This window comes from Lampris incognitus, chromosome 20 (assembly GCF_029633865.1).
Source record: "Lampris incognitus isolate fLamInc1 chromosome 20, fLamInc1.hap2, whole genome shotgun sequence".
NCBI lineage: Eukaryota > Metazoa > Chordata > Actinopteri > Lampriformes > Lampridae > Lampris > Lampris incognitus.
In genome coordinates this window covers 15,745,368-15,761,565 of record NC_079230.1, presented here as the reverse complement: position 1 = coordinate 15,761,565, position 16,198 = coordinate 15,745,368, and the positions used below count along the sequence as shown (strand labels likewise).

Below are 16,198 nucleotides of genomic sequence, written 5' to 3'. Positions count from 1 at the left end.
TAATCAACACAATTACTCTCAAAGCCACAAATAGAAGTGTTGCAACTGATCCAGAAATTCCTGGATGAGAAGTAAAAAAACATTCACAAAAAGACAAAAAATAAAATAAAATAAAAAACACTCTCAAAATTTCCTTGAGTAAGAAAGTGTTCCTGAATTCCGTGTTCTGGCGTTCCACAGCATCCCGGAGTGAAACTGTGGACTAGCGGTTAAACGGAGACATTAGGCATCAGCAGGATCTCGGCCACCGTCTGAGCCGAGGGACCCTACACTTGTCACTGTGGACTGGCAGCTGGGGGCGGGGTTGGGGAGAGAGTTAGTGTGTATGAGCAAGTGAGTGTGTATAGAGAGAGAGAGAGAGGGAGAGAGGGACATAGAGAGAGAGAGAGAGAGAGACTGTGTGTGTGTGTGTGTGTGTGTGTGTGTGTGTGTGTGTGTGTGTGTGTGTGTGTGTGTGTGTGTGTGTGTGTGTGTGTGTGTGTGTGTGTGTGTGTTGAAACAGTAAGGCAGAAGCAGTGACTATGTGAATAAGTCCCTCATTCAAATCGTGTCTCCTGCGGTATCCAGACCCTGAAAGCTGCCACTTCTAAGGCCAAAGGTCAGGGAGTGCCTATTTAACAGAATCATCTTGCCGAGTTCAGATCTTTAATTGCATTTGGCATTCATGTTCACATGATGGTGCGCAAAATGTGAAATTTCAAGTGTTGTGCATTTTTTAAACACATAAATAGCTCAATGAAGACGTGAAACTTAACAGTCTTGTCTCTCTTCTCAGTGCCCTTCAGTAAACAAGAAATCCTCTGTCTAATCTAGTTCTTGTCACAGGAAGCACAGCAATCTAAAGGGACACTTTATGAACTCTCTTTCTTTCTTTCTTCTCTCTCTCTCTCTCTCCTCTCTCTCTCTCTCTCTCTCTCTCTCTCTCTCTCTCTCTCACTCTCTCTCTCTCTCTCTCTCACACACACACACACACACACACACACACACACACACACACACACACACACACACACACACTGATACATACTCCATGTCTGTATCAAAGCTGATTTGAACTGAATTATGAGGTTTGGTCAATATTTCAGGTTAATTGCACTCATATGAAAAGTGTTGACTCTACCCTCATAAGATGCGTGTCACTTTTTGTTGAATAATCTAATCTCTCAAGCCATTTAATTACCCCGTTCCTGCTCCCATCTCCTCACTCCTGGATCTAATGGACTACCACAATGATCGTTTATCTTCTGCACTTGATACTTTAGCCCCTCTGAAAACACGGGTGGTCTCTTTTACCCATACTGCTCCCTGGTACACACCTGAACTATGTCAGCTAAATGTTTTAGGTTGGTCCCTGGAGAGGTTTTGCACAAAGACTGGACTTGCTGTTCATAAACAAATATATTCTGATCATAAACTCCATTACAAAAATGTTCTTTCAATGGCTAAAAGATCATATTATGCAAATATCATCAGTACAGTTGAAGGGAATACTAGAACTCTCTTCTCCACAGTGAAAAGGTTACCCAAGCCACCTGAAACCAATATGAACAGTAACCTTTCTAATGAAAAATGCTCTGCTTTTTTAAAGTTTTTCAACTCCAAAATTAGTACACTTCATGAGCAGCTGGTCTCTGCTAACATCACGCAGACTGAATTACCATCAGCATGTGCCATAAAACTGTCCCCATCCACTGTCCTATATGACTTCAGTCTTCCAACTGAAAATCACATTTTTGATCTTATTACTATGTCCAATACTGCCACATGTCACCTGGATCCAATTCCCATAACCCTAGTTAAAGCATGCCTTCCCTCTATCATCTCCCTGATAACCTCCAGCATCAACTCCTCTCTGTCCACTGGTACAGTTCCCCTTTGCCATAATAAGACCAACTCTGAAAAATCCTGGTTTAGACTCTAATGACCAAAACAGCTACTGACCTATTTTCAATCTACCATTCATCTCTAAAATTCTTGAGAGCGTAGTTGCATCTCAATGCCAGATCTACCTCGATAACAATAATTTCTTTGAACAATTCCAATCTGGTTTATGACCCAAATATAGTACAGAATCAGTCCTGGTTAAGATCACTAATGACCGCCTTTGTGCAGCTGACTCTGGTCTACTCCATGACCTCACCACAACCTTTGATACTATATCCCATCATCTCCTCATAGATCGTCTGGCTAGCATTGGAGCTGGGGGCACTGTGTATCAGTGGTTTGCGTCCTACCTTACAGACAGGACACATGTAATGACACATGTACTGATTCAGAATTACCGGTTACTCACTTTAACAGCATGAACTGCATCTTTAACTTTGCTTATTGCCTGTTTTATTGTTGATTGTACTGAGGTTTTTTACTGTTTTGTCGTTTATTGTATCATTTATTATTAATCATATATGATGTAAGGTGACCTTGAGTGTCATGAAAAGCACCATCAAATAATGTATTATTATTATAGATCAATCACTGTCCATCCATCTAAACCATCTATCTATCCATCTATCTAAGTAAGTGTGACTTTTTAAAAGGTGTTTATACCTTATCTGTAAAGCCTGCTCAAAGAAACTTTATCAATAAGGTTCAAGTAATTGATAAGATGTTAGAGAAAAGGAAGGAATGATTCACGATGTTGTCTGTGAATGTTCTCATTCATCCAGGTCATGGTTATCCAAAGGAGTTGAATCAAGTGACACTGATTCAACTCCTTTGGATATTCACGATGTTGGATGCAGAACTATTACTCTGTCACTATTCTTTCACCGGGAGCCTGTAAGATAGATGCATGCAGTTTTAGTAGCTTGATGATTTACAACAAACAGTTGAAATGTAAACTGTTGCTCTCGTAATGCCACCGGACTCAGTTTTTTTTGGGGGGGGGGTTGGTGTGTCTTTGTGTTAAGGCATAGAGGGCCAGAACACAAGAATTTAATTGTATTCCAATACACATGACAATAAAGCTGAACCTGAACAGTGCTGTTGGAAGATGTGTTGGAAGATGGCGGCGCGAATTCACATGTGCGGCGGCCTCACCCAGTGCCGTCCATGCCTGGGAGAGCGGGGCAGGCTAAGCTAACTGCTAACCCATGCAGATCGGCGGTTCCGACAGTCATCCTGGCTGGTGTTTGTTCCCTTGGACAGTGATTTTCTTTTTTGTTTGGTTTGGATATATGTCTTAGCTTGGGTATTTGTGTTCTTGTAGTTTTTGTATGTGTTTTGTCTTTGTGTTGTGCTGCTGTGGGCTGACCCCATGTGGCACTGATTGGAAGTGGTCTTCATTGTAACATACAAAATGAATCACATAAAAACAGTATTGAATACTCATTTCAAACGTAACATCTTGCCATTAGTCTTCACTTGGGTGTATCCTTGAAAACCCGAACATTTCATTTACACTCCCATCCTCTTGTTTGCATTGTCAAGATAAGCTAACTTGTTTTTTTTTCTCTCCGTACAACAATCTTGACCTCGTTTTGCTCTTAATGTGAAGCAGTGTGGAGACGGTCACATGGAAAGTGTAGCTACTGGGTCAAGAAGTATTTGCACATAATTATAAAAGAATTTCAAAATGTATCATTTGCATAGGTGTACTTTAAACAAGTTGGTTTTACCAGAGTGAATACGAAAGAAATAGCGCCAAGTTAAAACTAGCTGCTTTGATTTTCTCATCTGACTGGTGATCACTTTGTAGGTTGTATTGAACACTGAGAATTAGGCCTATTTGGTATATTGTTATACAACTGTTTACACCAAATGGCCCAACAAGAACCTACATTTATTTAAATATCACTTTAAGAATGTACATTACTATTAATTATTATTATTGGCGGCACGGTGGTGCAGTGTTTAGCATGGTTGCCTCACAGCAAGAAAGTCCTGGGTTCGAGCCCTGGGGTTGTCCAACCTTGAGGGTCGTCCAACCTTGAGGGTCGTCCTCTGTGTGGAGTTTGCAGGTTCTCTCCGTGTCTGCGTGGGTTTCTTCCAGGTGCTCCGGTTTCCTCCCACAGTCCGAAGACATGTAGGTCAGGTGACTCGGCCGCAGTAAATTGTCCCTAGGTGTGAATGTGTGTGTGTGTGGGGGCTGTGATGGACTGTCGGTCTGTCCAGAGTGTCTCCCTGCCTGTTGTCAAATGACTGTTGGGATAGACTCCAGCATCCCTGTGACCCTGAGAGCAGGATGAGCGGTTTGGATAATGGATGGATGATAATGATTATTGTTATTATTAACAATAAAAAAACAACAACAACCATCTCATAACACAAGTCATGCAGACATGCAGCCATCCAATCATTGCAACAACCATAGATGAGCACTTAACAAAAATCTGCCCCCAAGGCACTTGTTAAAAGTTCTGTTTTAGTTTCACAATGTACAAAAATACATAACAATACAAATTCCAGTATAGCATTGATCAAGACACAGTACGTACATCAGTACAATGTAGTGCAACAGGACGCTTCACAGTCAGCTAGTACATGTTAATTAGCCACTAGGTGGAGCTAGAGCTCTGGTAATTATGTACAGAACAAAATAATATACGTCCATAAATATATACAGTTAATCACAAGAAAAGATGCCCCACAACCTTAGTGTGTGTGTGTGTTTGGGTTTAAGGATAGTATTGGCTACGGAAGAGTTCCTCTCCAAAACATATGTCCATTTTGTAGGGAAAAAAATCAAGTATGATAAGAGTTAAAACTGTTTTAACCAAGGACTTAAGTTACCTATATCAGCATGTGTTTCCATTTTGTCCCATTAATCAGTTGTAAGAAAGTGATCACATTTTTTTCTAAATGGGACATCCCATTTTGGAGCCGAACTCTTCATATTTAGATAAAAATGTATTGTATGAACTATGCATGAGTGTGTCAGCTAATTTGGGCGTTAATAACATGCCCTAAGTCTTATTTGTCATCCATTATAAAATAATTTGCCAGAAAAGAAAAGAATCCCTTTACTTCTCTCACATTTCAACTTTTCACTCAAACATTTTTTTAGACAACATTTTTAGACAACCAATTGTTTTACAAACGTGGCCATTGTTTTAGTTTATGTTAGCGCCATTTGTGTCTTTGTCATCACGACCTCTGTCGTTTATTTCTCTGTTATTTTGGGATGAGATCATTTTGTACTGCGTTTGGAAGGCTATTTAACTTGCTTGCACCAATACTTTTACTTTTGTGTCTATATAAAAACCTTTAAGCAGCTTTTAGTAACCACTATGCTTATTACCAGTGTGCAAATAGACTACGCTCAAGTGAAAAAGTGCATCCCTGTACCCTCAGCCTCAGCCAGCCGATATCTGTGACAAATCAACTACCAATGTGGCAGGTCTGAATTTCAATTTAGGATGAATCAGAAATAAAAAAAATAGAGATGAATCTGTGTCTAGGCGAATAATGTCACACGTCAAATCAGATACTGAAAATTTGAAATACCCCTTTAAACAAAAGCAACAAAAAAAGAACTCCTCATAAAAATCCTTCACTCTTCCGTTGCCTACCAACACGGAGATCGCCGGTTCGAATCCCCGCGTTACCTCCGGCTTGGTCGGGCGTCCCTACAGGTACAATTGGCCGTGTCTGCGGGTGGGAAGCCGGATGTGGGTATGTGTCCTGGTCGCTGCACTAGCACCTCCCCGAGTCAGTCGGGGTGCCTGTTCGGGGGGGAGGGGGAACTGGGGGGAATAGCGTGATCCTCCCACGTGCTACGTTCCCCTGGTGAAACTCCTCACTGTCAGGTGAAAAGAAGCGGCTGGCGACTCTGCATGTATCGGAGGAGGCATGTGGTAGTCTGCAGCCCTCCCCGGATCAGCAGAGGGGGTGGAGCAGTGACCAGGACGGTAAATAGGGTAATTGGCCAAGTACAAATGGGGAGAAAAAGGGGGAAAACTCCAAAAAAAACAAAAACAAAAAAAAATCCATCACTCAATTTCGACCCATCACCTTGTGTCCCTATTTACATTTACTACACATTTTTCTTCCGGTTTAAAACACACCGTGAACCTAAATATATATTAATACTCGTCCCAAATCCCTCGTGTACACACAGTATAGATAATAGATGTGTGCTGTGTGATTCATGTGATTACCAAGACAAGTGGGGACATTATTTTGTGCATGTTTTGACACTTGGTCTGTTGGTAAGAAGTCACTGATAACCTGCTGATGAGGTATCGGCAAAGGGATACAAGGCAAGTTTGTTTAAATGCTTATTTAGCCACACGTTCAACAGCTCATAATGCACTTCCATCTCATTGATGCCTTGCATAAACCTCTGGTCTCACCAGCTCTTGGCAAAATACAGACACCTACTTTTTTAAAGCAGCTTTGTCCATTACAAAGAGCCTCCCCAATGAACGGCTTCTTGCTGTCATCCAACTCTCAGGAAGTCTACGGCAACTCTGGGTGAGCTAACATTTCAGGTATGATCAAAGATCCATAACAGAAAATGAGCTGAATCTGTGTTTCAAATGGTAACCTAAGACTTCATGCCCCAAATGCCTCATATTAATTTTGTTGAAAACAAGAAATAAAACCCATCACCAGAATTTCAGCATTCAGTATTGCCACAAAACATGAAATCAAGCCAATAAACGGAGCTGTTTCTCAAGTAAGGGTTCGGGATACCTGCTCACCATAACAAAGCAGCATTCTTTGTTTAAACTGTGTGACGTCACATCATTTTGAAAGTAGTCGCGTTAGGCATTGGTTTTTCTCCAATGGCACATTTGTCATTTTGGAATGAAACTTTTTAAGTGGAGCCCCAGTGATGCAAACACAAGGAGAGGGGAAAACCAAGAGCCGATTCACACTGAGGAAGAGTGACGTCAGATGTCCCAGCTGCATTTCAATTCAAGAGCGCTTGTTTTTTTCCTCCCTTCTTTCTTTCTTAAAACCTGCTTGTCCTTAGAGATGCAATTTGACAGATACACACACGCACCTCTCTTACTCCATCTATCCCTCCCTCTACCACTTTCTTCCTCTCTCTATCCCCCCGACACATCTGCCCACTCATCCCTCTGTACCTTTCCATATTTAAAAGGTTAGGTATGGGGGGGGGGGTTTAATTTACAATTCCAGAGCACAGCTCAACCTATCTTTACATCTCTCCCTCTGTCAATTCCCCTTTCTCTGTGATGCAGTAGATTTCTCATACACCTACACCTGTTCACCTTTGGTCTCTCTCTCTCTGTCTCCAACTGCCTTTGGTCCACCAGTTTAGTTCCTCTCTCTTTGCAATCCCTTTTTCCTCCTCCATCAACCCCCCTCCCCATTTGTTCTTCTGGCTCCCTCTCTATGTGATATTAGATATGGGGTCACTAATTTTCAAACACCTCCAGTAGATGGTTCTGGCCATGGTGAAGAGAGCCAGTAGGATCATCAACACCCAGGACACATAGATCCCTTTAGACTCCTGGGCAGGCTTCCACGTGCCGGCCTGGATAGAATGAGAGAAAGACAGGGAGTGAGAGACAGAAAGAGAGAGAGAGAGAGACACACACACACACACACACCCATTAACCCATGTACAGTGAAAAGGGAACAGGGAAAAAAAATCTCACACAGACAACTATACACACACATACATACACAAATATAGTCAAGTAAATGTAGTCAGTAAAACATGCATAAACAAACACACACATATGTACAATTTCTAAGACATTTTCTGAAAACAGGAACAGTAATATGTAAATATACTGGTGCTGTGCCCTCACAGGGTACCGATGGAAACTATAAAATCAGCTGTGGCGACCCCTGAGAAACAAGGAACAAGCTGAAAGAAGACTATGTAAATATAACTGAACGAGGAAGCCTGAAAGCACACACACCACGAGTCCTGCAACGGAGGCAGTGAAGACCACGAAGAGCAGGAGGCACAGCAGGCTCCTCCTCCTGGGGTAACGTTGACCAATAGAAGAGCTGAAAGTCAAAAATCAGGACGTGAGTTACAAAACCCTAGCCTGAAAATGTATACTGACCGTGACTTAGTGGACATGTACTCACAAGCAAGCAAAAGCAAGATACATGCACTCGTGCATGTGTGCACATACGTCATCTCTCAGAGATACAAACATATAAGAAAAATTAAAAGGAAAAAAGAACAAAAACATGGAGACACTTACACTTTGCGGCAGTGTGGACACCTGGCCAGGGTTCTGTCTGAAAACTCTGTCCACTAAAATGGAGAGGGAGAGAGAGAGACGAGAGAGCACGAGAGAGGAGAGAAAGTCAGACAGATGTACAAACAGAAAGAGACAAGCAAAAATTACTCAAAATCAGTAGTGAGTGTGCAGGTTTGTGTGTACCAGTGGTTTATCAAGAGATACTGAAATGCATGGAGACACATCAACAACTTCATGCTGTTCCCAGCTCTTGATTAAGTAAGTGTCAGTACACAGATTTAGCCTCACCATAATCACCAACCAAGATTCAAGATTACACTAATGTGGTTTTGTTAGAATGGTAGTATATGCGCATGTGGGTTTATGTTTGCACGAAAGCAGTTGGACATTATGGGCTCTAGTACTCTAGAGTGTGTGTGTGTGTGTCCTACCAGGAATGTATTTGAGCAGTGTCCACAGATGACCCTGATTCCAACAGGTTGGTGTTGGGGTTCAGGACTGTCTCTCCCAATGTGCACTGGGCCCAGGTTGATAATGCGTTTACTGTGAGACAGACAGAGCAAAACAATAAGAAACCCACAGGTCAGCAGGCATTGGTGACACAGCAGTTAAGTGTGTTCACCAACTGCAACAGTTTGAAAGTTGGCTTCTTAAAACAGTTTTAATTGGACAGGAGATGCACAACTTTCCATCGGCGGTGCGGTCAAAAAATTAACAGACATTTATTCGCGCACACAAACACACAAAGGCATATATACAAAAACACTCTTCAGTATTACTTTTTGCTTGCACTCACTCTCACTTTTACACCCACTCTGTCTCTCCCTCACCAGTATGGTCGAGGACAGGCGATCCTCTGCGATGTGACCTTGCAGATGAGCAGACAGTTACATGGACAGCGCACATACTTCTTGCCAACAGGGGCATTTTTGATTGGCTTTTTTTTTTTTTTTTGGCGTGGGGGGGGAAGCAGAGAGAACAGGTGAGATGCAATGGGCTTAGTTTAAGCACCAAGCAGGGCAACTTCAGTCATTTTGTTAAAAGTGATTCCCTCTTTTTTGTCTAACTGTCTAAATGAGAACGCATTCACATCAGAGTGCAAAAACATCCTCACAGTCTGTCATTATTCTTTTTTTACATTTATCTCTGCTGCTCACCGTGGCTTCGTTGCAGATGCCACACTTGACCACGTGCTGGTGTGTCTTGCCCTCTACTGATATGGTGCTCTGGCAAACCCTGCAGCTGATGACTGGGGCGCTGCTGCTGTCTGGGCTGCCCTGAGGGGAGTACGGGGGAGGAGGCTCCCCCGGCACTGAGGAACTGGGGAAAGGAGCAAAACCTGAAGGGAAGGCAGAGGAAGAAATGGTTAGTTAAAGAGGTGTGTGGGTGGGTGTCCTCTGAATATGCCAAGAAAAAGGGGAATTGCCCTACACTAAATTGAAAGTTTAAGCATAAGGATGCGACTGGAAGGTTCCGCAGTTCAAATCCTAAGGCTGGCTTGGCAAAACTGACAATGGAAATCAAATAAGAGGTGATCTGTCCTCCCTCAATCACCATTGTGGTATCCTTCAATAAGGTACTCAACCTCATTTTGAGCATATACTGGCCAACAGGTGTGAGGAAGTCCAAATGTGTGAATATGAAGCAGGACGGCGCTGAGAAAGAAAATTTATGCTCAGTCAATCTTCAGTCCAGAGATATGAAGAGCGTGTGTTCAGCTCATCCTAAATTGAGCTGAACGCTGTGACGCTGACTGTAAAACTGGCTCTCTGCATCAAAAGGATAAAATCACAATATCTGGTTATTGTTTATCCTGAGCAAATCTACAATGTGGTCAGTCATCAACCATGGTCGGTCATGGTCCAACTGATACCTTTATGAGAAGTACTTACCTTCGGCTTTGGGCTGGATTGTAGCTACATAGATCTGGCTAGATTCAATTGATAGCTGACACTGAACTATATTTCCACTAAACACTATAAAATAAGATATCCCATGCCTTTGCAGATGGCCTTGCACATCCCTCCCTCCTTATCATACATCCGTTAACAGCCAAAGTTAACGCCTCATCTCATAGGTCTCCTCCTGTCCACATAGTACATGTTGACACTTCTACAGTTTATTTACTAAAGTTTATGAAAGTTGAAACCTATAACAAAATTCAGACTTGTGAATTTGGAGACATGATGCCTACACACTTCAATGGCTCAATGTAATCAAATGCGTAGGGCTTGGGTGATTCGATTTCTGATGCATCTTAAGTGCATTTAGACACAGATTTGATGTGCTTTGCGCTGCACAGGGAAAAGGGGGTGAGACAAAATATCAATACTGGAATATATCGTAGTACTTCCTCTTGCGATATGTTATCGAGACACTGGCGCCAAATATCGATATTTCTATTAAAACGTTTTTTTTTCGTGATCATTTTTTCCCAACTTTACAGTCAAACTCAAACAACATTAACTTAAATATACAGAAGTTTAAAGAACAAAATGAGGAAATAAATTGCCAGGGAATTTTATTTTACATTGGAATGATGGCACACGTAGACAAATTGCAGTCAGTGTGTGTGTGTGTGTGTGTGTGTGTGTGTGTGTGTGTGTGTTTGTTTGTTTGTTTGTTTGTTAAAGAGGCACTACGCTAATACTCTATGTGGCTTGTTGGACATTTTCATCTGTTGTCAAATTCTGTGAAACTGACACCACAATGCAGCGAATAAAAACATAATTCCCAATTTTTGCCTTTTTAGGTGTATGCTTTCTTCTTTAGTTACACAGATATTGTGATGTATCGCATGATTGTCTTGCAATGTATCAAGTATTGCAGAATCGCTGTATCGTGATACTATCGTTATTGTAGGCAATGTATCGTGATAGTATGGTATCACGAGTTACTCTGTGATTCCCACCCCTAACAGGGAAGTAGTGATACTCACTCAGGCTAAATGCTTATGAAAAATGTATTGTTGACTTATTGGTTTTCCATGAAAATTCATGCTTGTGTGTGCTCAAAGAGTTTATGCTAGTCCACTAGTATTGTGGCGCATCAGCTCTCATGGCCAAAAGTTTCACTTCTACAACTTTAAATCGAGTGACTGACATCATTCTGGGAAAACGGCAGTATTTACATAACACCAGCAATAAAATAGCAGCAATGTATTATTTACTGGAGATATCTACTGTATCTATTTATGGCGATGGCTTAGTCAGGCCAATATCAATATAACAGCCCGTCCCTGTATAACATGTATATATCAATGATTCTAGATCATACAGAGGAGAAAGTGAAAGAGAGAGGAGGAGGAGGAGAGAGGAGGAGGAGGAGAGTGGATGGGGAGAGAGATTATGGGCAGCAATGGGAGAGAGGGAGTACGATGAGTTTGTTAAAAAAAATTGCAAGAGAGAGAGAGAGAGAGAGATGTGGATGAGAGGAGGGGAGGGGGAGTAGGGAGAGAGAGCATAAGAGAGAGAGATGGGAGAGGAAAGAGAGTAGGTATGGAGAGAGCAGAGAAAGAGTAAGAGAGATGGGGAGAGTCGGGAAGAGAAGAGAGGTGGGGAGAGGGATGGGGAGAGAGAGTAAGAAAAAGATGGAGAGAGTAGAGAGCGTGAGAGATGAAGAGATGGGAAGGACAGAGTCAGAGAGATGGGGAGAGCAGAGCGATATAGAAAGTAAAAGAGAGGGAGATGGGGGGGGGGGGGTGAGCGGTTAGAGCGTTACCAAGGCTGAAACAGACAAAGCCGAGCGGATAAAATAAAGAAATGAAAGGAGATCACTCCCATCAAAAAGCAAGGCTTGCAATTTTACTGCCAGCGTTGCTGTCACCTGACCCGAATTAGCTCATGGTAGCCAAACAGCTCACGTCCCTGTTCAAACCAACGCTGATACGTTAGCTCTCGCTAGTAGCAAGACGTCGGCTGTGACTAAGCCATACGCTAAACTGTGTATCGCAGCTCCAACGCCACATCTGAATGTGTTTATCGAGCTGGGCTCGCTAAAGTGAGGTAGCTTTGGGACGTACCCTGCGGTTTTACCAGACGGCCGTACGAGTTGCCACCGGGCGAAAAGCCGTTAGCGCCGTCCTGTCGTTCGGATAACAGCGGTGACCGTTCTCCGTCCGCCATGCTACTCGGTTCCCCGAGCCTCTGGACCGGTCTGTGCCCGGGGTGGGGAGTCCTTAACTCTGCGTAGAGTCTTGGTGGAGGGACGGCAAAATAGTCACTTATAGAGTCTACTCTATGTCCTCTGACGGTTGGGGTGGTTGTCGGTGCGACGACGCAGGAAGACGGAGAGGAGGAAGCGAAAAACAAAACATTGTCATGTGACTTGACGTCATTCACGCGTGATGTGACGGACAGGGCGCTCGACCAATGCTTTTGTAGAAGAGGCTCTCAAACGACAAGGGCTTGTGGTGATTAGTTCCGTGTTTGACATCAGGGCAGAGTACAAATACTCCCACAAGACGTCCTCCTTTTATAGCTAAGGTCCGAAGTTTAAGAATAGCAACGTCGTTCTCTGTATTCTTGCTATATGGTGATGCTATGTCCATAGACGGATTATGCAACAATGGGTACCGGGGCACGCCCCACCCAAACACACATACTATACATACACACAGGTACACTCAATTAAAGCCAACAGCACAAAACATACCTTTCTCAAGCACAAATATGAGATCAGTTAAAGCCACCTTTACTGTTAAAATGCCTTAAAACATTGACAGCAAGCTGTGAGAAATAAAAAAGTTAATCCCAGTGAACCCCCTGACCCCTTGGGATGTAAATTAACAGGCCTGCTGATTCTGATTCAGCTCGATAATCCATTCACGGCTAGCATGACAAGACAAGCCGATGCCTTGCCCTAAAAACTCTAGTAAATGCATCTCTAAACTGGAATGAGAGGTTCTGATTCGTGGCATCAAGGCCAAATAGGCATGCATGTTATTATTACGAAAAATACAGCACCTCCTGTTTCACTAATTACTAATTCCCTGCTGGCAATGACTGTGAAACAAGCTAGTTTGCATGATATTGCAACGTGTTCAAACAAGAGAGAAATACAGTTTAAACCATAACTGACTAGAGAAAGGGACAAACCCTTATCCTTATCCTAACCTCTAGACAGCAGGTATGCTATTGAATGTCGTAGTCACTCTCTTGTCTCCCCAATGATAAACATGTAGCAGAGGTTTATTTTACCGCCATCCAGTGGCTGAAGAGTCCTACTGTATCTTGAGCAGGATCAAGACCATGATTTTTTATTTTTTATTTTGATATACTTTAATGATCCCCGTTACGCTTTGCATTTAACCCATCCTAGCTGTGTAGCTAGGAGCAGTGGGCAGCCGCCGTGCAGCGCCCGGGGACCAACTCCAGTTCGTCTTGCCATGCCTCGGTCAAAGGCATAGACAGGAGTATGAACCCTAACATGCATGTCGTTTTTTGATGGTGGGGGAAAGCGGAGCACCCGGAGGAAACACACCGCAGACACGGGGAGAACATGCAAACCCCACACAAAGGACGACCTGGGATGACCCCAAGGTTGGACAACCCTGGAGTTCGAACCCATGACCTTCGAACCCCGGGGGAAGATGGCTAGGGCTGGTATCTGCATGGGCCTAGACTGCAAGGCACTACAACGGGTGGTATTATTTCCATATATATAGTTTAAGGGCTGAGAGAGCCAGGGCATATGCATTTCATTACATTGGAAGCTGCATGGTACTTTTTAAGTGTATATGAAATAAAGTGAAAAATTATCAAGAATTGTTTGGCGGGCTCACTTTCCCACCATTAAGACCATCCGTTTCAGACGGTACCCAAGGTCTTTAACAAGGCACAAAAGGGAAAATCCTGAAAAGACTTGTGGTTGCAAGTAAAACCTACTACCTCCCCACTTCGGCAGAATGTGAAAAGGGGGTTTTCAGCCTTTAGCGACACAGACAGAAAGTCCCGCAATCGACTGAGAGCACAAAGTCTTAAATCCGTACTCTTTCTGGACATCAATGGGCCTCGACTGGACAAATTCGACCCTGTCCCATTCGTGAAGTCCTGGATCAAGGCTGGCCATCGTTTGTCTAATTCATGGAAGACAGGACCACAACCACAGAGAGCTGCCATCAGGCCATTGTGGTCTGTTTTATTCTAAGGTAAACTCTAATACTTAATGTGTTATTGAAAAAGAAAACTGTCGCATAACAAGGTCTGTCTGTATAGATATGAAGTAGAGTAGCCCATAGCTGACCTGCTAACGAGACACATAGTTGGCCTAGCAGTGTATGGCTGCCCTCTAGTGGCTGTAAAGGAAATGCAGCGAACACAACAGATAAAGTTGATAACGGTGTGACCGACACGTCGGTAAAGCGATGCTTGAGTTCCGTCTCTGTCCGAGATTTTAATAACTCTTGCTTTACTAAAATATTTGAGTTTGAGGTCAGGCCCTATGTTTTATGAAATGTTCCGATGAAGTAGGGGGTCTATGTGCGTGTGAATCTAGGAGAGATATGTGAAAAGAAAAAATCTAATTACCTTGTGTGAAATGGCAAATGAAGTTCTATTCTATTATATTCATAAGAAGCTGCAACCTTTTTCTATTATTATCCTTCCATCCAGCCATTATCCAAACTGCTTATCCTGTTCTCAGGGTCGAGGGGATGCTGGAACCTATCCCAGCAGTCATTGGGCGGAGACACCCTGGACTCTATTATTATTATTATTATCGTCACAAATAATGGCATATGTGCTATATGTTATTTTTATGCTGATCAGCCACTTCAATGCGTGACATGTCCGCCCATCCAACAATTTTTGGAAAAAAAAATTTGGGGGGGGGGCACTGTAAATCGAACACTGTTATTAATTTACTACAGAGAAACAGAGAACACAGAGAAAAGTTAGAAATTTGAGAAAATGGAAATCTCAGAATGTGATTGAGGGTCTAAGCAAGGAAGACGGGAAGCATTACGAGTTGAAACTTACACTAAGCACCGGAGAAAATCTTCCCGATCCGTTCATGCTGCTGAAGCTCAGCGGACAAGTAACGTCACGAAGTTGCCAAACACCGGCTGGAGGGATGTGACTGAACACCTCACAGACACACCACGTATATTTACCAAAGAATCAATGAAGGCATGCAAGTCTTTAGAAGCATACATGTCCAAGACTGCTTTTACCGTCCGTTATTGAAGGAAAACAAATTTTGCTTCATCAAATCAAAGGTAAACCCTCGTTGTTTCAATGTTTGTACGGTTGAATTGTTTGTATTCAACAAAAGTTGAATTGTTTGTACGGTTATGAGATCGAGGCTGGAGTCAAACTATGATCTCAAACATCGTGACACAGGAAAGCTGATGGAATCGTTGTCAAAGTTGAGGAAGGCTAGGCATTAACAACTCACACTGGGGTTTGGCCGTTGCTCTACTAATGTCACATTCAGAGCGGTTACTTAACGCATTTCAATCACCATACTTATTTGTGTAAGAAACGGATACATACCGGACAGGGGCGGGTCTTGGACACTGACGCAAGGGGGCGGAGCTAGCTTTAGCCCCCCCCACACACACGCGCAAAAGCACGACGACACACGGACAACTATGTTTAAATGTGTCCTGTGACACATAGAACAAATGCTCGTCAATTGGCATTCAACTTATCTAAGAAGAGGAAAAATGTTTCACCAGTGATGACTCTTTTAAGAAAGAAAAAGCCCTCTCGTTGCCAACCTAAGGCATAACACAGTAATCTGCCATACATCTCAATCCACCTGGCCTCGGATACAATAGCCTACGTAAACAAACAAAAATGCACAGTTCTGTCGGCCTTCGTTTCAGTACCAAGGAGAGCGCACGTTCACATCGCCACACACTGCACAGTTAGCACAGCCATCATTTAAAGCATTAATTGCAATAGCATTAATTACAATAGTCCCCAATGCGAAGATCATACAGACAGACAGAGCGCAGCGCTTAAGCGTTTATAAAAAGTAATCCATTAACTCGAAGCAATGAATGAACTATATACAGGTTAATGTCCAGTCCCGTTTTTTATTTTTACTTTTCTTTTTTA

The 16,198-nt window shown here is 42.8% G+C and overlaps 1 protein-coding gene across 1 annotated transcript; it reads right to left on the bottom strand.

Moving 5' to 3' along the window:
- Nucleotides 1-3,351: 3,351 nt before the first annotated feature.
- Nucleotides 3,352-12,461, bottom strand: LOC130130596 (type I phosphatidylinositol 4,5-bisphosphate 4-phosphatase-A-like). The gene is made up of 7 exons (XM_056300325.1): nt 12,157-12,461; nt 9,293-9,474; nt 8,966-9,072; nt 8,567-8,678; nt 8,136-8,188; nt 7,842-7,932; nt 3,352-7,447 (listed from the first exon to the last, which is right to left on the bottom strand). Exons 1-7 carry the CDS (start codon nt 12,257-12,259, stop codon nt 7,304-7,306), a joined length of 792 nt encoding a protein of 263 aa, XP_056156300.1. The 5' UTR covers nt 12,260-12,461; the 3' UTR covers nt 3,352-7,303.
- Between the last annotated feature and the right edge of the window lie 3,737 nt (nt 12,462-16,198).

Bases quoted from the DNA above. Each gene is read 5' to 3' on its own strand.
- LOC130130596 (XM_056300325.1), bottom strand. From the start codon at position 12,259: ATGGCGGACGGAGAACGGTCACCGCTGTTATCCGAACGACAGGACGGC. The intron at 9,475-12,156 runs GTACGTCCCAAA...CCTTCCCTTCAG, and splicing joins CCGTCTGGTAAAACCGCAGG to GTTTTGCTCCTTTCCCCAGT. The intron at 7,933-8,135 runs GTAAGTGTCTCC...TTTGACTTTCAG, and splicing joins TGTCCACACTGCCGCAAAGT to CTCTTCTATTGGTCAACGTT.